The sequence below is a fragment of the Hippocampus guttulatus genome, chromosome 14, assembly GCF_054856545.1.
Source record: "Hippocampus guttulatus isolate MCC_2025c chromosome 14, RoL_Hgut_1.0, whole genome shotgun sequence".
Taxonomy (NCBI): domain Eukaryota; kingdom Metazoa; phylum Chordata; class Actinopteri; order Syngnathiformes; family Syngnathidae; genus Hippocampus; species Hippocampus guttulatus.
Window position 1 is genome coordinate 14,648,158 of NC_141274.1, and position 25,200 is coordinate 14,673,357.

At 43.6% G+C, this 25,200-nt stretch overlaps 5 protein-coding genes across 16 annotated transcripts; 2 read left to right on the forward strand and 3 right to left on the reverse strand.

The window, feature by feature from the left end:
• The first annotated feature begins 633 nt into the window (after window positions 1-633).
• On the forward strand, window positions 634-8,779 carry dcaf8 (DDB1 and CUL4 associated factor 8). The gene is made up of 13 exons (XM_086129715.1): window positions 634-848; window positions 1,212-1,267; window positions 1,339-1,416; window positions 1,933-2,564; window positions 3,074-3,214; window positions 3,290-3,384; window positions 3,849-3,959; window positions 4,252-4,382; window positions 4,695-4,802; window positions 4,876-5,006; window positions 5,738-5,857; window positions 5,937-6,053; window positions 6,473-8,779. The coding sequence occupies exons 2-13, from the start codon at window positions 1,231-1,233 to the stop codon at window positions 6,578-6,580; spliced, it is 1,809 nt and encodes a 602-aa protein (XP_085985841.1). The 5' UTR covers window positions 634-848; window positions 1,212-1,230; the 3' UTR covers window positions 6,581-8,779.
• Window positions 1,410-14,449, reverse strand: ndc1 (NDC1 transmembrane nucleoporin). 9 transcript variants are annotated; one of them, XR_015102897.1, is made up of 24 exons: window positions 14,333-14,449; window positions 13,730-13,850; window positions 13,554-13,655; window positions 13,268-13,442; window positions 13,071-13,197; window positions 12,893-13,001; window positions 12,485-12,536; window positions 12,278-12,410; window positions 11,997-12,089; window positions 11,842-11,923; window positions 11,606-11,773; window positions 10,702-10,956; window positions 10,523-10,635; window positions 10,138-10,188; window positions 10,005-10,068; window positions 9,839-9,939; window positions 9,517-9,677; window positions 9,289-9,442; window positions 9,109-9,192; window positions 6,448-6,530; window positions 3,822-6,017; window positions 3,267-3,425; window positions 3,087-3,165; window positions 1,410-2,525 (listed from the first exon to the last, which is right to left on the reverse strand). XR_015102897.1 is itself a non-coding variant. In XM_086129714.1 (18 exons), exons 1-18 carry the CDS (start codon window positions 14,369-14,371, stop codon window positions 9,379-9,381), a joined length of 2,010 nt encoding a protein of 669 aa, XP_085985840.1. In that variant the 5' UTR covers window positions 14,372-14,449; the 3' UTR covers window positions 7,545-9,378. The 9 variants fall into 9 exon arrangements, 1 of the variants encoding a protein (XP_085985840.1); XR_015102896.1 differs by having other exon boundaries at window positions 6,448-6,576; XR_015102895.1 differs by having other exon boundaries at window positions 9,109-9,214.
• A 1,004-nt stretch (window positions 14,450-15,453) lies between these two features.
• Window positions 15,454-16,861, reverse strand: LOC147195281 (uncharacterized). Its single transcript, XM_086129457.1, has 2 exons — window positions 16,386-16,861; window positions 15,454-15,691 (listed from the first exon to the last, which is right to left on the reverse strand). The coding sequence occupies exons 1-2, from the start codon at window positions 16,859-16,861 to the stop codon at window positions 15,454-15,456; spliced, it is 714 nt and encodes a 237-aa protein (XP_085985583.1).
• On the reverse strand, window positions 15,712-21,792 carry yipf1 (Yip1 domain family, member 1). 3 transcript variants are annotated; one of them, XM_086129794.1, is made up of 10 exons: window positions 21,708-21,792; window positions 21,360-21,472; window positions 20,797-20,939; window positions 20,621-20,701; window positions 19,846-19,933; window positions 19,628-19,744; window positions 19,174-19,340; window positions 18,864-19,046; window positions 18,125-18,222; window positions 15,712-15,867 (listed from the first exon to the last, which is right to left on the reverse strand). In XM_086129794.1, exons 2-9 carry the CDS (start codon window positions 21,391-21,393, stop codon window positions 18,139-18,141), a joined length of 897 nt encoding a protein of 298 aa, XP_085985920.1. In that variant the 5' UTR covers window positions 21,394-21,472; window positions 21,708-21,792; the 3' UTR covers window positions 15,712-15,867; window positions 18,125-18,138. The 3 variants fall into 3 exon arrangements, with proteins under 3 accessions (XP_085985920.1, XP_085985921.1, XP_085985919.1); XM_086129795.1 differs by lacking the exon at window positions 15,712-15,867 and adding an exon at window positions 16,630-16,766; XM_086129793.1 differs by lacking the exon at window positions 15,712-15,867 and adding an exon at window positions 16,865-17,923.
• Window positions 21,793-22,040: 248 nt separating this feature from the next.
• Window positions 22,041-25,183, forward strand: lrrc42 (leucine rich repeat containing 42). 2 transcript variants are annotated; one of them, XM_086129609.1, is made up of 7 exons: window positions 22,041-22,752; window positions 23,338-23,469; window positions 23,541-23,662; window positions 24,209-24,294; window positions 24,380-24,493; window positions 24,569-24,680; window positions 24,838-25,183. In XM_086129609.1, exons 1-7 carry the CDS (start codon window positions 22,343-22,345, stop codon window positions 25,113-25,115), a joined length of 1,254 nt encoding a protein of 417 aa, XP_085985735.1. In that variant the 5' UTR covers window positions 22,041-22,342; the 3' UTR covers window positions 25,116-25,183. The 2 variants fall into 2 exon arrangements, with proteins under 2 accessions (XP_085985735.1, XP_085985734.1); XM_086129608.1 differs by having other exon boundaries at window positions 22,043-22,752; window positions 24,569-24,653.
• Window positions 25,184-25,200: the final 17 nt, after the last annotated feature.

Here is a 25,200-nt window from a genome sequence, read left to right on the forward strand (position 1 = left end):
AAAAACTATGTAATAGAGTCATTATGTCACCGGAAATAAGACCAAAATAAAATAAAGGCTAAACCGTCAAAACACAGTAATAAACAAAGGCCCGTACAGTTTTATCTAATGGTGGAACAGATTAACGTATACAGATAAAAGAGAGAGACGAAACAATATGCGCAAGATCATAGCACTTATTTGTAAAATTCGCTTCTCTTCTGCAGCTACTTCCGAGTTTTAAAACAACTTGGTCACGTCACCGGAAACTAACCAAAATCTAATTAAAGCGTAACCATCAAACATAAACCCAAGATCACGCGGCCGTTCTGAATCTAATATTGTGACTGGAGAGCGTGTATAAAATAAAACTAAAGGAAAAGAGCCAAGAAATAAAATTGAACCAGCAATTAGCGTTTTATTTTCGCTTCCTTTCGTTGCTACTTGTAACTGGAAGACACCCCCTCAAATCTTCCGTCAAACGCAAACATAAGGTTTTCATGTTAAAATATATATAACAGACGAAAACAAGTCATTCGGAAACACAGGGGATCTTGATTTTATTTCTCGATTTTTCCGCTGCTATAACTTCCTGGTTTTTAAAAAAAACGTCACGTACGACTTGTCGGAAGTCCCCCCCCCCCCCCAAATAGAAGCGAAACCGTCAAAACATAAACAGAGCAGTCGACCTTGTTTGAACGCCGCAGAGTTTGTTTTCCTCTGAAAACTTGACGCACAATGCGGCGTCTTTTCTGTCTCAGCCTGGCTGGTAGAGGCGCGGTGTGACGATCGCAAAGCTGCCAAATAAAAGGACTTAGCTTTCAGAAAGATAAAAAAAGAAGTGCGCTGAGTCGGGCCTGCGAGTCGAGGTAAAAAATGCTAAGGCTAAGTTAGCTGCTGTGTGTTTGTATGTGTGTGTGTGACCAAACAAGTGTTGTTTGCTTTACAGCATCAAAAATGACAGCGGCGAATTTGTCAATATTATGCCAACGGTGGTTATCTAGCTACATGCTATTGTCAGAGGGCCTGTAAACGTCAAACCGAGTTTTAACGATGCCGTCACAAAGAGTGTGAGGATATATTGGGGTGGAATTAGCACGCTGGTTAGCCAGCCTCGCAGGTTGCAAACGCCTCTCACGCACACACTAAAGTGGACAATGCTGAACTTTTACAGTCAACTTGACTACTTTGAGACACCTGTATGACCCCCACCCCCCTTGCGTGTGTGACAGACTTGCCTTCACGGACGTCATGGCAGAAACCGAAGGCAAAGCCACGTCGCTCAACGGTAACTGGATTGCAAACCACTCGTGGTAGCCATTTCAGATCGTTTCTGACCACTGTTGGGTTCTTTTCAAGGGGCCTCTGGGGAGGAAGAAGCCAAGGGGGATCAACACAAAGACGCCTGTGGGAGCAAAGATGGAGCGAAACACAGTGGTAATTTTTTTTACATCTTATTATTTACATCACGAGGAGGTTGGAACCTTAGAAGTTGAAGGTAATATAGCAAATACAGTAACTGACAGGATGTTATGTCTCATGGATTTCAGATCAGTGAGTGACTACAGGTGTAGTTTTTGGTTACAGTGGAAATCTGCTCCAGTGGCGGCAATGTGGTCATCACAATTCCAATATTTTTCAGAGAAACACTTTTCAACCATATCTGAAATAAAACTACTGCAGTATATACCCACGGGTTGGCATAGAGGAAATCCAGTTCAGAGGTTCTCGTAAGATCCTGACATTTTTTTTTGCTTCATAACAGAAGCTTTATGGCACAACTCATTGGCTAATTAAATGAGCAAAATTTACACCACGAAATCAGCCATGTTTAATGCACATGTAAAAAGACAGTTATCTTCCCACTTATTTTGTTTTTTTTGGGTCAAACCTTGAACTGGCTCTCTTTGCTGAAAGCAACACTAATTTCCATGTTTGTTGCTCTACTTCAAGACAACGGAGAGGCATCTGGTGACAGAAATGGGCCAGAAAGTGAGCCGAAGGCGGAGGAAGGTGAAGAGGAGGAGGAGGAGGAGGAAGACACTGACAGCATGGATGGAAGCGGCCTCTTTTCTCTGACTGAGGATGGTGAAAGAGACAGCGAGGGAGGCAGACAAGACAGGGCGAAAGATGGTGGAAGAAGGGCCGCACGGAAGCGGAACAGACCCTGCGGCGGCAATAACAACAACCGTTCCTCCAGCTCGGATGACGATGACGAAGAGGAGCTGAAAGATGGTGACGAAGACGACGAGGAAGACGAGGCGATGGAGGCGTGGTTGGGCGCCGAGCTGCAGGACCTGCGCAGGCTGGCGTGGCGCGCCATCCCCTCGCTGCGCTGTCGGGAGATTGGCCGGGACTCGCAACAGTTTGTGAGGCGCGTGTGCGGCGCCCGAGGCCTGGTGCAGAGGCTGGAACTACAGGGTCGGCTGGAGAGACACTCCGGTTGCGTCAACACGCTGCACTTCAACCCGTCGGGCACGCGTCTGGCGTCCGGCAGCGACGACCTCCGCGTGGTCATCTGGGACTGGGCCATCCGGCGCGCTGAGCTGGAGTTCGACAGCGGGCACAAGAGCAATGTCTTTCAGGTGAGGGGTGCAACACTAACATGCACTGTACAGGACAGTCACAATTGAAGACAAAGAGAAGTTAACCGCTGTATAGTATTCACGGAATAAAACTGACATATGTTTTTTATTAACAATTTTTTTAAGATAGTAGCTGAGAATTGGCCGAGTGAGGATCAAGCGGTTCGGAAAATGGATGGATGGATGGATGTTGTTTTCACTCGATTGGAGCGTCCATTGACGAAAAAGAGATTGGTTCACTTCTATTGTCCCATGTAAATCCGCTTCAATTCCAAGCGGCGACTTTGTTCCAAATACGATGCGTATGGCCAGGATGCTGTAATGCATGACGTCACTTGCTGAATTTAAACTAACTATTTCATTTTTCTACGAGCCGATAGTTTCTCCGTTGGCGAGTAAGACACGTAAAGATGGGTTGATTCAGTTTTCTAGCTCATTTCATTTCAAGCTCACTCAAGTCTCATTAGATATCAAAATTACGCACAGTGAAATTTGTTCTGGCCCACAAGGCCAAGTTCCTACCTCACAGCGGCGACTCCACCTTGGCCATGTGCGCCCGTGACGGTCAGATTCGTGTGGCGGAGCTCTCAGCCACCCAACGCTGCAAGAACACCAAGAGGGTGGCACAGCACAAAGGGGCTGCACACAAGGTCCAGTACACATTTCCAAATGTGTAAACAATACATTGATGTTGTAACTTACTGTTTCTTCTTTTTTTGCATCAGTTGGCCCTGGAGCCCGACTCTCCGTGCTCCTTTCTGTCGGCGGGAGAGGACGCCATCGTGTTTGGTATCGACCTGCGGCTTGACCGTCCTGCGAAGTGAGTACTCGTGTCTCATCTAATACTGTGCTTGTCTTGTGCTACGAGCAAAAAAGAAAAATTGCATTGCTGAAGGTTATTGCCAAACACAACATAAAAGTAGTCGTGCACACTGTGTATTTAAAACAACTACAATACATAATTTTCCTCAAGCTTAACACAGTGGAAAACTCCATCTGCACATGGGCTAACAATTAGCATCTTGTGGCGGTGTTTGGTGAAGCAACACATGTAGACAGATAATATAACCATGCTCAAAAATGCCAAGGCGCACAAACCAGAATGAGCAACACAATGTGCATTGATTGGAGGGGGATTGGATTAGGGGATGTCATCAATATTTGTTGAGGTATAATTATTATACCGGATGGCCATTCCACCCCCACAAAGGGCACTCATACATCGCCAGAAGTGCATGCAAGATGCCCATTTAACACCTGTTAAACTCTCCCCTTGTTTTGCAGCAAACTGGTGATGGTGAAGGAAGGTGACAAAAAAGTGGGCCTCTACACAATCTTCGTCAACCCGGCCAAGACGCATCACTTTGCGGTCGGCGGGAGGGATCAGTACGTCAGGTCCGTAAGCTTAATGGCCACCACCATGAGGATATAGCGTCAGTCAGTGCAACACAAGTCTGTTTGATGAGAATCACAACAGGTGGATGCAAATTAATTGTACTGTCTGCCATCTAGTGGAAGAGACTTGAATTGCTCTTCCTGTGAATAATTGTTGCAAGAATAATGTAGATACATTTACAGGTATCGATAAGCGAATAGAAATTTTTGGAATTTATAAAGTGAACATGATTATTTCCACTCATGTGATTAGGAATCACTGCCCTTGACTGCCTCCGTTGTTGCTCCATAGGATTTACGACCAGAGGAAGATCAACGAGAATGACAATAACGGCGTACTGAAGAAGTTCTGCCCCTCACATCTGGTGTCCAGCGAGTCCAAAACCAGCATCACCTGCCTCGTGTACAGCCATGATGGCACAGGTAAGACTACACATTGCGAAAAATCACAGATGGAAATGGCATGAAGGCGCTTTGAAGCAAACGTCCGCTTTTCGCTGAAGTTGAATAATTAGATCTGACTCTATTTACTGAGGCCCGCAAAGCATCAGCACCATGCATCCAGCATGTACACAATCATCAACCCATGGTACATACATGATTGTATTCAGGAGTTAAATTAACCAACCAACTTACCTTCACATGAGGATGATTGATAGAATTAGGCAACGAGTTTGAAAAATGTCGAATCATACATATGCAAGCTTTTACTGTATTATTATGATTATCATCTAGAGCTACTTACCACCTACAATGACGAGGACATCTACCTATTTGACTCCAACCACAGCGACGGCGCCAACTACTGCAGGAGATACAAGGGACACCGCAACAATGCTACAGGTAGGATGACAAGTCTGACCAAATGCGTATCCAATCTCAATATCCCTCTCCCCCCACCCGACTACCACGGAAGTGAAGGGCGTCAACTTCTACGGGCCGTGCAGCGAGTTTGTGGTGAGCGGCAGTGACTGCGGACACATCTACCTGTGGGATAAACACTCAGCTCGCATCGTCCAGTTCATGGAGGGCGACAAAGGCGGAGTGGTGAGTATGGGCTGTCAGGTTTGCACAAAGCACTACTACGACATTTTATTGAATTTTTCCATTATATTTTTGGTTTAATAGTTAAGATGAGTCATCCAGTTTATCTCATTAAAATATTAGTAGTTGATATATTTTGTCCAAATGTTTTATTTTTTGTACTTTTGTAATTTTTATATATCAGAAAAGTTTATATATAAACTGCAGATTTAAATGCAAAGTATTTTAAATGTATCTATTAGGTTTTTTTTTATTCCTTTTGAATTTACTGAGGTGCATTTCCTTTGATTTTAATTTAAAATGTATTTAATATGAATATGCAACTTGGGTTGCATTAGTTTTACAATTATATTAATGAACTCAAAAAAAATTCATAAATATGTATTTGCTCTTTTTATTTTCATGTTTATTAACCCAATTCATCCAGTCAAATTAATATGTTTAATACAAATACATAAATGTGTTTCTAATCTCATTTAAAATGTTTAGTATTTGTTATATTTTATATATTGTATCTAATATAAACCATAGTTTTAGTTTTAAATGTATTAATTTTCATACACTGTATACATGTGTTGGCATTGTCATGTCATCGAGTCCAACCACTCTTAATTTAAATAAAAAAGACAAAACATTTGGGACATGAATAGAAAGAGAAAAACAGCTCAAGTACAATAATAATAATAATAATTTAAAAAAGCAGACACGTTTTTTGCTGGCCTGATGTCGCCCAGGTGAACTGCTTGGAGCCGCACCCCCACCTGCCAGGCATGGCTACGAGCGGCCTAGACCATGACATCAAGCTGTGGGCCCCCACTGCCGAGGTTCCCACTGGACTCAAGGGCCTCAAAGAGGTATGTGCTTCTAAACCGGAAGTTTCTCGAGCAATTGCACTTGAAGCCAAACACGGCTGTGTTTGTGCCCTACCTGAAGGTGATGAAAAAGAACAAGCGGGACCGTGATGAGGACAGCGTGCGGCATGGCGACCAGTATGACACCCAGCTGCTGTGGTTCCTGATGAGACACATGAGGACCCGACGGCCACAGAGCGTGAGTTCTGGGGAGAATATTGTCCCGGTGTACCTAATGAAGTGTCCAGATATGTGCTGTTCAGTGGTGCCTTATGATCCAAGCAACCTAGCTTACGAGATTTTCAAGGCACAATGCGTTGGATGCGTACAAATGTGAAAGTCGAGCGTGGTCTACTGGAAGTGAACTCAACTCAACAATAAGAAGCTTGCTTGGCTAACAGTTTCGGCTGTTGCTTCAGCCTTCATTGTAGCTGTCAATACTTCCTGGTGACACGTATTGATGTAATGGTCTGTAAAAAAGAAAGCTTCAACGAAATTGAGTTATTTTGAGCCGGGAGCGTGGTCATGGAACAAATTCAACTCGTATCTCAAGGCACCAATGTACTGTATATAAATGAGTTCACCCTGCTCACTTCCTCTCCTTTGGTCTCCATCCAGACACGACGTGAAGGAGCTGACGCCGACACCGACGAGTCTTGGAGCTCGCCAGACACCTCTGACGAAGAGGAGGGGAGTCCAGATCATGTTCAGTGCATGTCCTCCTGAGCCACACACGCACACACATATATACAGATACTGTCCAGTAAAAAGCAGGTACTGCATGTCCCCAAAAAAATAAATCAATAAAAAAATCAACAGCAATGTTTTGGATAACAAGAGAATTAACAACTGAAAATGTAGTACACAATAATGTTTCAGACAATAAGGAAGCAAATTCATCACTTGGTATTTGTGTCCAAAAAAGAGATTCAGGGCTACAAATGTATATTCATAATCGATGAACCAGATTTCACAAAAGTTTTAATTTCCATCCCCATATTTAAAACACGGCATTCTTCCAAATTGGGGAAAAAAGTGTCCAAACTTTGTGATCATTTGGATCCCAAAAAAACTCAAAACATTGTTTCTAATCAAGAAGGAAAAAGCACATCATGTCTCAGGGGTTTTTTTGTGCCCAAAAGACCAAAAATGTTGCGAAAGTGATTAAAAATTTAACATTATTGATATTAATTGTCACCCACCCCCTCCCTCCCTCCCATAATGTTGAGGGTAACGCCCTCAAAAAGTCTGGTCATATTTATGCCCGAAAAAAATAAAAAAATTGCAGAACATATTGGGACAAAGAATCAAAAAAAGTACAATAAGTGGTGTTTTTTGTCCACCAAAAAACTAGGGGGTTTGGGGTGGAATCACCAAATTTGTACAAAACGAGATTTTTTTTGTGTGTGTACAGAAAAACAAAAAAATTGTCTGTGTATACTAGAAGTAAAATGGTAGGAAAAAGCAAAAAAAAAATGGTTTTGTGTACAAAAAAGGGCTTTGAACAACAGTGGAAAAAAACGTCCTTTTTTTGGGTCAAAGATAACATTTTTCTGACAATGAAAATTTGACTCGTGAAAAAAGTTAACATTTTGGGAACTTTTTTGCACAAAAAATGGCATAGAATGTTGCGTTTTATGGGGGGAAAAATAAAATATTAAAAACAAACAAAAAAATGTTTCCACAAAACTTGGAGGTGCATGCGTTTTATTAAGACATCCATGTTGCATACATGTCTACACAGAAGATGCACATATGTACGCAGAGAGCCAATGACCAATGAAAAGCATCCATCTCCAAATCAAGTGTAAAAATGATGGTACTGCCTGCTTTTCACTGGACAACCATGATGCATTCATACCCTCTTTAGCATGATTGACACACTGACACACACACAAATCAGACTTAGTCATGGTGGAGAATTCTGGCCACTGTACGAAGACGTCAATTTTCCAGTGTTCCATTTTTGACTGCTGCCTCTAAACGTACACCAGCACGTAGCCACACTCCTTCCCATCGTAGCGTCACGCTCCTGCGCAGATTGCTGACCCCTCCCAAACTACTGAGTGCACTTTGAATCAGGGATGTTGCCGTTTTGACACATGCACTAAAGAGTGATTTTTTTTTCTCTTTTGTCAGCAGTGATTCTATTTTCTTCTTCACAGCACTCATAGGTTTTCTCACTTACGCCTATTTCTGTTCACTCCATCTTTGACAGGAAACGTTCTGCTCACTTTCACTGCATGCGCCACGGACTGGAACTTTTTTTAACACCCCCCCCCCCCCCCCAAGATTGGATTCAGTGCAATTGCTCCAGTTCACCCACGCAATTTTTAAGTAGTACGGTCCTGAGAGGGAAAACCAAATGGCACCCAACTGTAAAGGAAAAAAGTTCCCAAACCCCCGATTGGAAGCCGTACGATCTGTAGCTGAATTAGGAGCAGCTGATTGGCTGGAAACTGGAATAGGTAGAGGGTGGCGTTGGGGGATTTTTGAGGAGGGTGGTGGTTTCTTTGGACATCGTGCTTGCCCGTTCTTTGTGGTGTGAGAGCAATTGAAGCTTGGCTTTTTTTTTTCTCGTTTTCTGAGAATTCTTAGTCACATTGTACATATATAAATATGAAAAGTGTAAAAAAAAATAATACAAAAAATCAACCTATAGAAGATGCTGTTTCTCATGCAACACATTTGATTGGTTAAAGATGCAGAGGTTTATATTCGATACAGATCCAAGATGCACCTTTTTCTCCTGATTGCCCGAGACTGTCCTTTACAGTATTATGTTACCATTGTACACAGTACTGTTTTTCATTTGGAAAAATTGATTCAAATTTTCCCACCCACAGGCTTAACATTTTTGAAACGTCGACTGGTTCTGTTGGAAATCTGTTGAAGAATTTGTGCAATAAAACAGACAGTACTCTTGATGCTTTGTCCTATTTCCACATGTCTCATGAAAACGGTTGCTCTCATGGTTGTATGCATTTCCCGATGCTTGAGAGGATAAGCGGCTCGGATCATAGATGGATGGATACGTTTGTTATTTGGGGGATTCAGAGAACAGAGCATAGTGTCCGGCAAAACATCTATCAAGCTTCTTTGAGATGCATATTTTTCCAAGGACATTAATACTGTATAGGACCTTCTGGGCTGGATTATATTCCATTTCCTTTCAAGTAACACATCTGCGTAGCAATATATTTATTGATATGAAATACTTTGACACCACCTGAATGAACGAGAACTTCTCTCACCTCAATACGCTCTTCATCTCTGATGAATGTTTTCAGTCTTCCCTGCCACCACGATGCCCTGAAATTTTCAGCTGGTTCTCTCCCCTGAGATTATTTTCAAAGAAACCTGGAGATGTTTTTTTTTGTTACGTCAAATTTTTATTTAACACACAACCTAATATGTACAAACAGGCGTCTGACCTGTGAGTGTTCTATTCCTTGCGCTCGTGAAATTAAAAGCCTCCAACATGTGCTGTGTTATCAGCATAATGCAGAGATGTGAATATTAAGTCATTCCTTGTAGTGCAGGAAAAGCTGCAGCCTCTTGCGGTGCTCTGCCGACATGTGAACGGCGCTGAAGGGGTGCAAGAATAAAATGTTAGTATGTATGTTCATAGACTGCGGCACACTGACAAAAGAGCGACTCACTTGAGGTGATCTCCAAAGGTGGTGGTGATTCGATAGATGGCCGTCTTGAGCGCGGCCCTGAGAGCGAAACGCAGCGTTTTGTAGGCAGGCTCGACCATGCCGCCTGCCGTCCGCATGGGCTTCGTGGAAGCATGAGGCAGCTTGAAGTGTCGGTCCACTGCCTGTGGACAAACCATATTTGTTTTGTTTTTTAAATTTTAATTAAATATGTTTTCCCCCTGTCTTTCCACTTGTATGACCGTTAGCAATGCTGAAATAGTAATGGAAAATAAGGATCAAGAAAATCAAAGTCGTGGTCTAGTCACTACAGTATAACTCTGACCTCTTGCAGGAGCAGCATTGTGCTAAGGATGCTGGGTAACGCTGTCTGCACCACGCCAAAGTGGTCCTCAGAGAAGGAGGCTTGAACCAGGTAGGACAGTCCTGGAAAGCATTCACGTGGTTAAACTCACGTGCTGAAGGGGAAGAGAAAACCTTTTTTCGTTTACCCTCCAATGCCCAAATGTGGGCCTGGCTGCCGGCAAAGAGCGCTTCACTGGAAGCTTCTGGAAGCTGCAAAACAGAGAAAACGTTACGCCGCATTCGCACGAAATGTAGTCTAGTGTTTTGTACTGAGCTCACCTTGTTGAACAAATACGCGATCAGCACACGCTTGGACAGGAAGCTTTTAACCTGAATGGGGTAAAGTTGGTGATTAAATGAAGATGTCATGGGTTCTTAAGCAGAAAAGGCCAGAGCAGCCAATTTGCGTTTGACAAAATAACAAGTACAGTTTTATAGATTACAGCGGCCATAAACTACATGTCTGATACTGCATACGTCATCAACGTGCTGCTTTGTCAATGTCTCAAATGGTAGCCTGCACTCCCAATTTTCCGTCCGTGCCTCAATATTTCACTGGATCAGTCCGTCACTTGCAACAAAAGTAAATGCCTCTCCTCTAATATTAATCTGCATCTTCCTCATGTGTACCAAACCCATCGAAGCACTTTTCTTCGGTGCATACCTGTTCTTTCCTGTTGTGGAGGAACTGGGCCAAAAGACCGGGTTGGTCGGCAACCTGCTTGGGACTGGGCAGTGGGGCGGCGGACAGCAGTGGGCTGCCGCTAGACTGTGAATCTGTACGGAGACGGTGGACAATTGACTACAACTTAACCACAGGCTTCCACAAGTACATCCCTTTACCTGTGGGGGTGGACCACAATTTGGGAGCCCTCCTCATAACGTGGGGGCTCTGCACGGTGCCATGCCATGGCGAGCCCTGGTATACAGATGTGGCGAGGCGTCGCAGGTTCGGTGAGGAGAAGTAGCTGTCCTGGTAGGGTGGGGTGAACGGCGCCGTCAAGTGTCTTGGCTGCGTGCTGCCGAAGACGCAATCTGGACTTTGGATCGGGACGTTTCTGGCCATTGGACTCCTCTGATCCTCTGCACCAGAGATTACTTTCAAAGTTGAAAAAGATGACAGGCTCAAATGTTTAAAGAGTCCACCAGAGAGCAAAAAAAATACACTGCTGTGAGGAGGCAATACTTTAGAGATTTCCAATATGGCTGAGCATATTTGATCGGAGCCCTACAGTTACAGGAAGTAAGTACCAAGTATTAATAGTCCCTGGAACTACAACAACTAAGCACAAAATGTCACTGGAACTATAGGTCTCCTGTAGTTCCAGTGACTTTTTTATACATTATATTGGAGATCTATAGTTCCAGGAACTGAGTACCAATAGTCCCTGGACCTACAAGAACCAAGCACAAAAGGTCACTGGAACTACAAGTATGAAGAAGTAAAAAAAATCCTGGAACTGCACTGCGCGTACAAAGTAGTAAAGTTTCCTGGAACTACACGTACAAGGACGCAAAAGTCTGTGGAAATTCATGAATGACTAATTCAATGTCTCTGGAGTTACGAGTACAAATCGTGGACTTGTAAGAACCAAAGCAAAAAAGCCTCTGAAGCTATGAGTGGCAAGAAGTAAGTCTTCAACGCTCTGCACTTGAAACTTTTTCAATTTTAAAAAATCCCCAAAATAAGTATTATAACATGCCTATTTCAGGCTTAAGTGGTTCATCAACAGATGAGATCATTTACCCGAAGACGAGTCCGACGTGGACTTCAGTTCGCCACTTCCCGACGAAAGCGACTTGGCCCTGCCGTTGGTGGCCACGCTGTCGTGGTATGCGATCAGTCGCTGGGTCAGGTCCGCCAGAAGCGATTGACACTCCTTGCTAATGGCATTCCAGTTGTGAGGATGTCCACCTGGTGGGGAGAGAGTGAAGGGCCCTCATTTGAATCGTGTTGTTACGTTTAAATATAAATACGCATACCTGGCTGACTAAGGCTGAACACCTCGCCACGTCGCCACGGCGAGTGCTGAGAGAGCAGAGCCAAGTCTTGCAGGGCTAGGAACTGTTGGGCGCAGAGTCTTCAATTCAACTTCCAAATATCCCAAAGAGCCTGAGGAGGAAAGCTGAAGGGCTACCTTTAATATTCCTGGCTTTGGGTCAGACAGAACTCTGGGAAGACACTGGTGCACATCCTCTGTGAAAGATGACTGTATTGGGAAACTGTAGTCCTGTATATATGGAGGAAAATAAAAGTGTGATCCATGTCATTTCCGCTCAATCATGACAGCGATTAAGGCACAACATATGGCGACACTTCCCTACATATGTATATTCACCTCTATTGCCCCCAGTGCCAAATGATGTGATAATGTAGTAACTAGAAAGAGTGTGTGGACACACGCATACACACACAAACCTCAGTGATAAAAATCCTGAAGAGCAGCAAGGCCATGTACCAAGTGAAGAGTAGAAAGGTGGCACTGCTCCACAGGTGGTAGAGCAGGGTCAAGTCCAGAAGTCCGCTGATGGTGTCTAGACGGTGAGTGGAACTGGAAGGGAAAAAGGAATACGTGTGAATATTCATAGGCACATGTGAGGAAGGATGTTCAGGAAATACACCGACCTGTTTAAGTGAAGGTTGAACATTTTACAGATCCACTCTCTTGGGATGTATCCTGTCAACACAAAGAAGAATAAGCGTTTACTTCATATGGAGCAGTGGTGCTCAACTTTTTTTTGGGGGGGGGGGGGGGTGACGTGGACCATTTGCATCTCTTTCATTAAAATAACTGCCAGTTGCAATTCTCAATGAATTAAACTTAGTGCCACAATACAACGCTCGCAAGTTTTGTGGTTGCATGTCAAAGCAAGAAAATCAGTCAAATATTGACTTGTATCTTAAAAAGCTCTGAAGTGGAGTCCTATGCGTCTCAAAGCACCAGTGTATAACGACTTTTAAATCCTTTTAGGTCAATTTTGGTACTCAAAGAAATGAATTTGTAAACTCACAGAGGAAAGAAACATAACATACCCAAGAAGAAATAGACTAGAATGTAGTTCCTGATAGAGTAAAGTGCTTGGGCAGCACTGCACTTCACCACCAGCGGCAAGGACTCCTTAAAACGAAGGTACTTGTATTGCTGAGGGAAGGAAGGGTTCAAACAGTGAATACAACCTCACTCAACAGACGTACTCAACCGTACACGTACCTGAACGGTGGGGAAAGACACATAGTTCATGTTGTGGATGACTCCAAACAGGTTGTGGGAGAAGCCCACGAAAGCTCCCGCTAGCAGGAGGATGAGATGGTACTCGTTCAGACACATCTGAGGGGGACTGTAAGACAGTTATTAGTGCACGCGTTAGCAATTAAGGAATCACAAACGCTGCGCTAGAGCAGACTTACGCGTCTTCGACGCCGCAGGGATAAGTGTGCATCTCGTAACGGCCCCCGATGGTGACAGCGGCCCACCAGGCCACCATGATGCCCATGAAGCAGTGGAGCAAAGAGTTGGCCACGTGACTCGGATGCAGCAGCTGACCCAACAGAGCAATTTTGGAGCAGGCAACGGTAGGGATGACTAGCAAGAAGCGAAAGACAAATCAACAGGACAATCATTTTGTGAAAAACAGAAACGGAAGCAATCACAAGGGGAATATTTCATTCACACTGTGATTTGAACCCCACTCACCCGTATAATATACAAAGATCAGGAAGCCCACCATGGTGGTGACGCTGCACAGTAGGACAAAGGACAAAACGCCGCTGGCGCTTGTCATGACGGACAAACATTCTGTATAGGGAAGACATTTTGATTTGGAAGCATGTTGAGTGATCAGATGGAATATCAAATTGTGACCGACTGACCTGATAGAGTCTGGATTGGGAAGAGAAGACTGAACTTGCTGAGGATGACAAAAACTGCCGTGGTTGGTGGCAACAACAAGACAGCCCAGGCTATGCTGGCTGCAGCCCTCCAGCAAATCACCTTCGGACAGGGTAAGCCAAAGTATGTACACATTCACATTTATTCATTTTATTGCATTTCCACTTATTCTGTGTGATCATTTCACTAAAGACTCCATGGTGAACTCTTTAAAGTTTTAGTAGTAGCAAGGGTTGTGGTTCTATAATAGGGGTTCAAGATGTGTTTAGGATGTGTAGGTTTCGTCTCAAAGTGAGACTTCATGACAGGATTAATACTGTACTGTATTTCAAAACAGTGTTTTAAAACAGGGTTAGGGTTTCAAAACAGGCTTAGAGATTCAAACAAGGGATACATGTTCAAATTCGAATTTCAAGGACAGTGGTCGGACTTTAAATGACAAAACAACTTGCGTGGTTTGGTTTCAATACGCTTGCGCCCGTATACACATATACAGTAGCTGGTCCTATAGGCTATCATGCTAACTAACGCCGGTCGAATATTGGAGGGGCGGGGGGGTCGACTTTTAAGTGACAGAGACTCACCTTGCGGACAAACCAACAATTTTGGTCCGCAGAAAACATAACGGAGAGCGTAAATTATTACTTCTTTCTTCGTCAAAACTTCCAAGTTGCCATCATGCCGCGCCACTTTCGTTGAAAGGACCTCCAGCAGGACCAGCGCTCCACGACGGTCTCCACATATGTGCCTGTTTTAAAATGATGTTTTTATGTTTTGTAGACAATCTGTCTTTTGGAACTAAGGATGACTTTGAGTTGTGTTGAAAGTATTTTTGAGGAAATGCTGTATTGGTTGAAACACAACGTCACATTTTGAGATATTTCTTCAACAATTTGCATAAGGCATCCCGAGAAGTGCTCTTTAAATCAGGAGCCCATTTACTTCTAATCTAGATAATTACACATATTTATTAACCCTCCTATTATCCTGATATATAACACATTTTACCCATGATATCAATTTGATCCCAGAGATACTTTGCGCCATAAAATGATGGACATGAATTTGCTGACGCAGTTTTTGTATCAGGCACTTTCTTTTATTTGCTGATGACATAAATACCCCCGCGGCCCGGTAGTCCAGTGGTTAGCACGTCGGCTTCACAGTGCAGAGGTACCGGGTTCGATTCCAGCTCCGGCCTCCCTGTGTGGAGTTTGCATGTTCTCCCCGGGCCTGCGTGGGTTTTCTCCGGGTGCTCCGGTTTCCTCCCACATTCCAAAAACATGCATGGCAGGCTGATTGGACGCTCTAAATTGTCCCTAGGTGTGAGTGTGGGCGTGGATGGTTGTTCGTCTCTGTGTGCCCTGCGATTGGCTGGCAACTGATTCAGGGTGTCCCCCGCCTACTGCCCGGAGATGGCTGGGATAGGCTCCAGCACCCCCCGCGACCCTAGTGAGGATCAAGCGGTTCGGAAAATGGATGGATGGATGGATGGATAAATACCCCCTGAGTAAAACTTCTCAGCGGGTTGAATTGTGATCAAGCGCCACCATCAAGCCAACGTTTCAAATTGGTAATAATTAGTTGTGAAACCCTTGACTTTTCAAAGCAATAAACTTGTGATTTATAGACAAAATGCATTTGCCACTAATCATTCCTGGATTGGGAATATGTTGCTTCTCTAAATTACTGTACTAGATATGAATTATTTGTGCAGCCCTTTACTTTCATCATATATCAAAGACTTGTTATCCTGATAAGTGGTAAAGCTCTGTCTATCAAATGTGGTCTTTGTATCGCCACTCTTGGTCTCAAAGGCGTTGACCGGTAGCTTTTGGGGAGCACTGATGGCAGGCAGGGCCAGGGGCGGTTCTGGATCAATTTCACTGAGGGGGCCGGGCTGGGGCCAGGGGTTTTGATGGGGGGGCACATTCAACCCAGGGCTAAAAAGACAGATTCGAAATCTTATTTGACTTTTTATTTCTTCAGACTTTGAAATTGTAGTCATAACATTACAGTGATGAGAAAAAAACAGTATTAGGAGGGCTGAAATGTCTGCAAGCGTAACAATACGTCTGTTGAGAATATTCAAGCCAGGGGATGATGATATGGTACCAGCCTGCCGGGGACAAAAATTGCAAATACACTGAAGCTAGATGTTTTACATGCATATAATTATCCAAATTTTAAAAGGCAATGTCTTATATATTGATCCTGTTAAATAAAAATTAAAATAAAAAGGGAGACTAAAAAAGTTACACACACACACACGCACACACAAACACGCGCGCACACACACACACACACACACACACAAACACGCGCGCACACACACGCACACACAAACACGCGCACACACATGCACGCACACACGCACACACACGCAAATAGCACTCGTGTCGTGGTAATTTCCTTCTCTGCGGACTGCTTCTCATTTTCCCGCTCATTTTTAAATGACGCAGCGCACTAAAGGGTCCGACTAGAATGTTAAATCACGCACTTTGGTTCCACCTTTCGCGTCGGCGACTCGGCACGACTGCGTAATCTGCGCTCGGAGGGGGGGGCCATGGGGGGGCCAGAATCGGTGCTACAGGGGCACTGGCCCCCGTTGGCTCCCCCCCAGAACCGCCACTGGGCAGGGCTTGCTGCTCCTGCTGTACCCTCTTGACCTCCCACAGCTTGAGCAGACGGCGCTGGTTGTTGGTCATATCCTTGAGGTTCTGCTGCAGAGACTGGACCTGCTCCTCCAGCAGGATCTTGGACGTTACGGTGTTGGTCAGGTCGGCTGTCAATTCGTCCACAGTCAGGCCGAGCTTGGCCGCCTTGTCTATCAAGGCGTCGCACTCGCGCTCCTTCTCGTGCAGGTCGTTAACAATGTCCTTGGTGGTATTTCCATGGAACTTGGGGCTGCACTCCAAGCCGATCTCCGTGCGCAGGGCCTTGACTTGCTTCTTCAACTCCTTGTTGTCTGTCAGCAGGGTCTTGAGCTTCTGTTTCAGGGCCTCAGTGGAGCGCAGCCTGGACTCAAACAGCCGGAGTTTGTCCTGCAAGATTCCCTCTCGGACCCCCAGAGACATACAAATGCCCCCACCCCCCATAAAAAGGAGTCCCATGGCTTGGTGTTCATATGACTTAGTGTTTATTTGATAGAAGTTTTGTGTAACTTCTCATTTATACATTGAATATTTCTGTAAAACAAGTACGTTTTTTAAATCAAATGTACTGTAGCCTGTCGATCAGCAAACATGAATTATGAAATAAAAGATGGTAGCATTTTTCAAAATTTCCAAAAAGAAATTGTGCAAACGTGATGTATTAGGGCCACACTGAAAAGAACAAAAAAGAAATAGAATGAGGTAAAAAAAGTTTAATATTGAGAAAACCTTTTTTCTCAATGATTATAACCTTATTCACATTTGATGACTTTATTCTAGTCCAATTCTTCATTTTTGAAAACGTACAACTTTTTCGTCATATAACTTTCACCATGTAAAAGTGTGATTTCCTGAATTCCTGTCCAAAATTATTATTATTCGCAATTATTCTGACATATGAGAATGAAACTAAAGTTGCATTTTTAAGAAAAAAAAACATCATAATATTACATGACCAACATTGTAACATGAGGAGAAGATTTTAATTTTAAAGACAAGAGAAAAAAAATCCGACCCTGTTCTCGGAAAATTCAGACTTATTCTCAGTACACTCTATTATATTATTATTATATTTTTATGCTATGATCATTCACAAAACATTTTTCCCCCACATTGCTTTTCCCTTTATAAGCGCTTTTCTTTTTTTAAATTTACATTTGTGGTCACTTCAGTGTGGCACTAATAGCTTCCGTACTTTTGTCGACATTATTAAGTAGGAAAGAAAATGAAGTACAATCCTGTGGCGTGCTGTCCGAATCCCACTACCTGAATATTCAATAACAGCATCCAAAATGCCTTCGATGCCATTCAAACACCTGTAAGGTTGGTTGTGTTTTGGCGATAAACAGAAATCCATAGTGCAACACCTCACCAATCCCGTTAGAAAGAACATACTTGGTAGCAGCGCACCAAGCGCACCCCCCCCCCCCCCCACTGTAGGTTATGGGGTGAAATCCAGACGGCCCATGACTTCATCGCCACACTGCAACCTCATTCTCTCAAATAAAGCAACAGGAGACGCTGCAATTTTGGAGAGGCAAAAAAAAGAAGAAAATAAAACACGGTGTACACTTGCTTTAGCAAGGAGAAATCATGTCGGGGAAGTGCGGTGTCGGATGTTGTCGGTGTTCAAATACCAAGACGTAGACGTGACATAGTAGGCCACGTGGCATGAAAGAAGGGTGAAACAAATACATAAATAATGTGAAAAGTTGGCTCTACCTTTCAACAACTCCTCATGTCGTGTGAGGGAGGACCACTGCTGTCGTCGACAGATTGGCGGGCGTTGGCACCGGTTCGGCTTTGCTGAAGAAATATGCCTAAAAATGGATGGCATCAGCAGAGAGACAAAAAGCCTTTCAGACATGGCGATTAACTGGGCAGATCTCTTACGGAGATGTGAGCGAATAAACAGCCCTCCACCCCCGCCATGTCTGGCCTCGGCAGCGGCCGCTCAGCGCGCGAGCATGGGAGTGACCTGAAGCAGCACTGAGTGTAGATCTAGACCGTTACGTTAACTTTTGTGCTCGCTGCTGGATATGTTATGCTATTATGTAGCTGCAGTTAATGTGACAAAATACAATTGAATGATGCTCATTATGAGTCTTAAATTGTAATCGTGCATTTAAAGCCGCAGTCCAAGTTCAGTGGGAGGCTTGGATGACAAGTGGCGAGAAATCTTTTTACCAAAATTGACCACATGTGAAGAGCAACTACTGCTGAAATCTGCCAAGTGCATCCTGACAGTGTTATAATTGTAAATTTCCCCAGTGTGGGACAAATAAAGGATATCTTATCTTATCTTATGCAGTGTCATAAAAATCCATAATTACCAACAGGTATTGAAAGGCTGCACTGCTGTGTCATGAAGAGCATCGGCAAAAAGTTGCCACGTGACATAAGTTACAGCGACAATGAGAGACTGACAAAGTGTGTCACGAAGGAAATCTGGAGCGTTTACTTTGCAGCCGACGGCGAGCAGGACGTTGAGCACCACAATGGCCGACATAACCGCCGCGATCACTCTGGGCTTGTCGTCGCGGACGGCGGGCCAGAAGGTGATGATCAGGACAGAGCCGGAAAGGCAGAGCGCCACCCCGATGGAGAGCCACCGCAGCCACTCGTACGGGAAAATCCACAGAACCTTGTGTAGGGAAGGAGAGCAAGTTAGCAAATGATCGCAAGGAGAAGATACTGTATAGGGCTGGGAAGACAAGAGAGAAAAAAGACAATTTTTCAACACACATTGCTATTTTTGAACAAAAACTTACCACGGCAGGAATGTATATGGAAAGTGAGTATCCATACACGCAGACAATTTCCATGAAGGAATAAGACACCAAGTTCATGATCTTGTTGGTCCTCCACAGTAGGAAACCCCACACGGCGAGAGGGACCAGCCAAGCGTAGCTGAAAATGGCTGTCGCAGCTATGGTGACTGGGATGGAAAATAACGAACCTTTAAAGCTCAGAGAACATACATTTCAGCAAGTACAGACAGCTATAAATCTGTTTAGGCTTTGGTCAAGCTTTTGACCTTGTGGAGTTCAGTTACTAGAGGTGTTTTTTTTTTTTTTTTAATGGGTCACCAACTTGGCTGACATGTCCGCCCTTGTGCATTGAATTATTAATTGCTCAATTTTCCCTCGCATGGAGTATCAACTCTTTATGTATCAGACATAATAATAATTCACTTTTTAAATGACGCATTTTTGCGGCGCTGACCTTTTCCAAACTCAGGTGTGTACTTGTAGTTTGGCTTGCCCAGGTTCACCAGGAAGGTGGAGATGTTTCCACTGATGGCCATTGCAAACACGAGCGTGGTGCAGATCCAGAACGGTCCTGAGTGGAGGCACGAGTGTATTAAAGTATCAGCTTGATGCAAACTGTAAATGTTTTAAGAACTTCTTAATGGAAAAATAAATGTGTGTCTGCATGCTGACCATAGAGATCGGGATTCCTGCGAAGGTACACGTGAATGAAGTTCTTGCCCGGCCAAGGCAGCACCGAGCCAACAATTCTTTCCGTTACCTGAAACAAAATGTCACATCATCACACATCACGTAAGCGGGCCATAAATGACCCAACTTTTAGTGAACAATTGAGTCCATGTGCTTTTGTGCTGTTGCTGCTGCTTTTATTTTGGCAGCTTACTACTTCTTGTTTTTTGTTGCCATGGTAGCCTCAGTGAGCGTCAACATAAACCAACCTTTTGTGTGTAAAGGACCTTATATCAGGCTTATCCGTGACTGGTGTTGTGCATTGAGTTTGTTGGTTGATGCCATTACTGCATTTATTTTGCAAGATTTTTTTTTTTACTTCCCATTTTTGACTTGATAGGACTTCCAAGGCCAGCCTTTTTAGAACAAGGGTCTTTGATTTGGATCTCTGTGACTGAGGTGTTGCATTTGAGTCTGTGTGGTCTGTTACTTATTCTGTTTTACAACACAATACATATGTATTCCTAGAGCGCATTCACAACAGATGTAGCTGGAATGAAGCACTTTACATTATCGTTTAACAGAAAATTTATTATAACTTTTTGTTTTGGTTCACATTCTCAGCTTGATGGGACTCTCAAAATGTATTTCAGACTGTCTCGCCTGTCGAAAATCACTCAGGCTATGTTGCACTTTCAATTCAAATATTTGTGCTTTGTTTTATATCAAACAATGTTTTTTGGTGATTTTAATTGCAATTAAATAAAGTCAGACTTACGTGGTGTGTGTCGACGTCGAAAAACTGTTGATAGTACTGAAAGGTCCAGAAGGGGATGCTTTTCTTCTCCCCTGACAGAAGCTTGAAGGTAAAATAAATAAATCATTTCAAAGGAAAAATCATTTAAAAGCTCCCAAATACATGTTAGCCACAAATGCATATCATAACCATCTTGCCTCAGCTTTGTCATCTTCAGCTGTGGGGTCTTCATCACCACTGGGAACAAACCCACTGGGGAACTTTGGGTTCATAATATCATCCTCGATGCTGATGGTAGTCGACTCGCTAGCAGCTGCTAGCAGATTGCTCTCTTCAAATTCTTAAATCGTGACATTGAAAAAATAAAATAAAATAAAAACATAAGTTCAGTTACACTGGTGGAAGGTCGTGCATTTCTTACCCAGACAGTTCACAATCAATACTAACCTAAAAACATGACAAAAACATAATACGGTACATTTTCATAAAATACATCATACCACAGATGCTGATTGTTAAATGTATCAACGTAAGCACATAGTTTACAGATGTGTGTAAAATTATCTGTCATTAGTTTAGTAACTTTGTATATCAAAAGTGCCAGTGGTATCGGTACTGGTCGCCGTGACGACTCAATAGTTAAGTACTTATTTAATAATTATAATATATTATATTATCAATGTTTGTCACCACGAAACTCCACAACTAGATAATGCAGTGCCATTTTGGAACGATTGAGTGAAAAATTGACGTCACCCACCTTGAAATTGAAATGGGTCGTTTGTAGACGCCATCTATGCCAACCAGTTGGACAGAAAGTTGTCAGTTTATCAGTTGAAGTGAAACAGGAGCTGTGGTTTTTCTCTTGGGAAGCTGTGAGAAAATTAAAAACAATACACGGTTAAGAGGCGTTCTCCATGTCAAGCGACAAAGAAGCACTCGCAAACAAGCCAGCGTCACAGCTTGGCTACTTGTTAGCATGTCCACATGCCAGAAACGAGGATGCTACGTTATATACGCATGTTGAAACAAATAATCAATACTATTCCTTCGTGTATGAGAAAACCTCGAGTTCAAATTTGACCACAAGGGTAAATGAAATGCTCACTTCAACCATGCAAGATCCAAAAATCATGTCGCAACTGCTAGCCTACGTTGACGGAAGCTGGATCCGGATGTGTCAGCTTTGTAAACAGACTGGCTTCTTGTCTGTCATTTTTCAAAATAATAATTAGAAGATGTTTTAATCGTTAGTACAATACAAGTTTAACGAAAATCTAATACGATAGAATCATTGATAATAGTAAGTACTATTTAATATAATTGATTACCCTATTACCATGATAAAATGACGCATTTTTCCGTTAATAACCTTTATTTTGACAACAAGAATTGAAAGTGACATCCGGGAAAACTGGCCAGACAAGATATGTGTATTCGGGTCTTTCCAACGAAAACTTGAATCAAGTAAATAAATCAGACTGCAACTTCAGATTTAGCGAAAGGCTAATTAGGGTGTGTATAATACGTCGTAGCCGGACAAAGACACATTAAGTGTCGTGTTTGGCGTGTGCTCACTGCTCACATAAAACGTGATGTTTCTTGTCAAAGGGGCTTTTATTTTGACACCAGCAAAAGCAATTCACTGAAATCCCAGTCAAGTCGAATGTAGGTTCTGGCTTGATCTTTTGAGAGGAACAGAAACACATCAACTTGATGGTGTTGTGAGAATCGACACCAACAATGGACGCCAGCGGCGTGTTCGTGCGGGAAAGAGGCAAGCTGCATCGTGTCAGCGACATCGTGCTCAAGCCTGTGGTGGGCTTTTCCTCGTCTTCGTCTTCGTCTTCTACCTGTCGGCGGACCAACCCACTGGTGCTGCGTAAGGAGCACTTCGTGTTTACGTACAACGCGGAGGGCAGTCTGCGCTACAGCAGCAAGTCTCTGTTCGACATCGCGCTGCTCTTCGTGGCGGGTAACGTGCAGCACGTGGACTCGCTGGTGGGCTTCCCCGAGCAAATCGGCGACAGGCTGTTCGCGGCGGCCGAAGAGAACCGCGTGTTCCTGAAGCCGGACGTCTCCCCCAGAGCCCTGCGGCTCTTCAGCGACGCCTATGGGGAAATGGTGCTCGGCTCCCTCTGCCTCAGGAACAGGTGTGTTGCAATGCCTCCCACCGGTCCGTTGTGTCATTATCGGCACACTTGCACAATCTAAACTAATACGAGTTTGATTAGTTCCGTGACCACGCTCGCAACTCGAAACACTCGACTCACAAATCGTCTTTCCCCACTGAAATGAATAGAAATGCAATCAATCCGTTCCAGCATCCCAGAAAAAAAACTAAATTGTTTGTTTTTCAATAAGGTAAAGTTGCACTCTACAAAAGGACATTCTTTCATATTGACAGTGCATAACACACATGCACACAAAGTTAGATTTTATATTCAAAATTAATTTTAAAAAAACGTAGAAAAATGTTTTCTTAAAGGCTTAATATATTAATACAACACAAATACACCAAATATAAAATAATAATTGAAACGTATCATTTTATATCATGAATATACAGGGTCATTGCAGGTTTTGGCAGGGCCACCACTCAAAGCCTTAATGTAGGACCCAGATTTTTTTTATTTTGATCGTTCCCAGAGGTGAGAGCAGTTTGTAATATTTTGACACCCCCTCGTATACTGTATCTTCAAAAGGTGACGTGATGTGATCTGTGTGGTGTCCTGCAGGTTTCCTCTATTGAGCGAGCGTATCGCTGACATCAAGACCTTCCACAGTTTGAAACGTTTAGACCTGTTTGGCTGCCGGCTGGGCGACAACCACGAGATATTCCAGCACCTGACATCCGCCTCTCTGGCGAGGTGATAATCTGCTCAGGGGTCGGTGTTGAAAGACTTACCGTGCCCTTAATTTTTGTTTTCTCCTCTTGTAGCTGCTTGATTCAGCTCTTCATTGGCTGCAACGGCCTGTCAGACGCTGGCCTGCAACGACTGACTGCACCAGTGAGAATAATGAGGAAAGGACTGGACTGTCTTCAGTGCCTGGATGTTTCACGTCAGTTAACATTTTGCCCATTTTGAAAAGCATGGAAAGAAACAGTTGTGTTACTAAATAACTACATTTGCATATGAGGTTCAGATTTTGTCCATTTGGGGTCGCGAGCGTCAAGTCATTGTGACTTTTGATTGTGTGTGCCTTTACAAGGCGATGCCTCGCAAGATGAGTGATGTGGGAGTCAGTGAATTAGAGTGTAGCCTTGGCTGCTATGTGTTCAGGTTAGCAGCCGGCCGTTAACTGGCTAACCTTTAGCCAAACTTTGTGCTGATTTAATGCTTGGGTTTCCGCAATGGCCGTCGCAGTGTGTGCATGCACATTTTTATTTTTCAATCACGCGATTGAAAGTGCACCGGCGATTGCGTTGTTAATTGTCCTATTTCGTGTAAAATGTAGTCAACAGTCTTCTTAACTTTTGATAAATGTCAGCAGCACATGTTGATGACAGAGTCTAGAATCAGCCTGCTTAATGTAACTTCTGTGTATATTGTTCTTCTCATAGGCCAAATAAAAAGATAAACACTGAAAATGGTTTCTTTAATCCAGATAACCCCCTTTCGGAGAGGGCTCTCCGCTACCTGAAGTGTCTCCCTAAGCTTGACAAACTGGATGTATCTGGCACCAGAGTGAAGGTGCTTGACGCACACACAGTTGGCTCTTATTTGCACTTAGCCGAATAATATTCAACAAAAAAAAAATAATTGTTGTTGTTTGCAGTTTGGCTCAAGACTGAAGTCGAGCATGTGGGAGCTGCTGGGCCTGACTTATTCCGAGAAAGCGCTGGATGCCTTTGACCACTCTGAATGTAAAACACAAGGATGGGCGGAACAGGTGACACAGTTGTTTGTTTTTCTGACTAGCTGCTTGTTGCGTGACATCTTATGTACACAAATGTGTGGTCATCAGGTTGTAAACCAATGGGAAACCAATGGAGCGCAAATGCCGAAACAGAAGAAACTTGATGAGTCCAGAATATCAGCGCTTCACTTTTGTATGTGTTTGCCAGGCGCCTTTCTGGGTGTGCGGAATCTTCCGTACATTTGATTCTGTCATTTATGCACCTTCTTGCAACATGTGTACTCTGGGTTTTGATTTTGTACAATAATTTTATTAGATTTAACTTTTTACATGGCAAAAATATTCTTCAGTTACTTTGTTTTTATTACGCTCTTAAGTTGGCAGGCAGAAGTTTGTCCAGGAGGTGTTGAACGCGGCACCATTGTGTCGCAACAGAGATGCAACAGCCGAGGAGCAACGTCTGCACTTCTACAAACCTCCAGTGGGTAGCACCGCAGACGGCACCAACCCTGACAGAACTTGTTGGAACGCAAGCGGCAAAAGGAAGCAACCGTCGGAAAAGCGCAGTGACCGTTCGACGGCCAGTCCGCCGATGAAACGTGCCTCATCGTCGGTGTTGAACGCTGACGACATGGACTTATTGGACCAATACTGAGATGCATCGGCACGACGATTATACAGTCATTTTGTTGAGTAACGTTTTATAAAGTTATTTTCTACGCATGTTGTTTGATTCAGTT

Bases quoted from the DNA above. Each gene is read 5' to 3' on its own strand.
- lrrc42 (XM_086129609.1), top strand. From the start codon at position 22,343: ATGGACGCCAGCGGCGTGTTCGTGCGGGAAAGAGGCAAGCTGCATCGT. The intron at 24,494-24,568 runs GTGACACAGTTG...TGTGGTCATCAG, and splicing joins CACAAGGATGGGCGGAACAG to GTTGTAAACCAATGGGAAAC. The intron at 24,681-24,837 runs GTGTGCGGAATC...TACGCTCTTAAG, and splicing joins TTTGCCAGGCGCCTTTCTGG to TTGGCAGGCAGAAGTTTGTC.
- yipf1 (XM_086129794.1), bottom strand. From the start codon at position 21,393: ATGGCGTCTACAAACGACCCATTTCAATTTCAAG. The intron at 19,934-20,620 runs GTAAGTCTGACT...ATTTTGTTTCAG, and splicing joins TCGACGTCGACACACACCAC to GTAACGGAAAGAATTGTTGG. The intron at 19,341-19,627 runs GTCAGCGCCGCA...TTTCCATCCCAG, and splicing joins CACACCTGAGTTTGGAAAAG to TCACCATAGCTGCGACAGCC.
- LOC147195281 (XM_086129457.1), bottom strand. From the start codon at position 16,861: ATGGGACTCCTTTTTATGGGGGGTGGGGGCATTTGTATGTCTCTGGGG. The intron at 15,692-16,385 runs GCCCAGTGGCGG...CTGTCTTTTTAG, and splicing joins CAGCAGGAGCAGCAAGCCCT to CCCTGGGTTGAATGTGCCCC.
- ndc1 (XM_086129714.1), bottom strand. From the start codon at position 14,371: ATGTTTTCTGCGGACCAAAATTGTTGGTTTGTCCGCAAG. The intron at 10,189-10,522 runs GTATGCACCGAA...TACCCCATTCAG, and splicing joins TCCACAACAGGAAAGAACAG to GTTAAAAGCTTCCTGTCCAA. The intron at 9,443-9,516 runs GTGAGTCGCTCT...GCACCCCTTCAG, and splicing joins ACCTTTGGAGATCACCTCAA to CGCCGTTCACATGTCGGCAG.
- dcaf8 (XM_086129715.1), top strand. From the start codon at position 1,231: ATGGCAGAAACCGAAGGCAAAGCCACGTCGCTCAACG. The intron at 1,268-1,338 runs GTAACTGGATTG...GTTCTTTTCAAG, and splicing joins CAAAGCCACGTCGCTCAACG to GGGCCTCTGGGGAGGAAGAA. The intron at 4,383-4,694 runs GTAAGACTACAC...ATTATCATCTAG, and splicing joins GTACAGCCATGATGGCACAG to AGCTACTTACCACCTACAAT.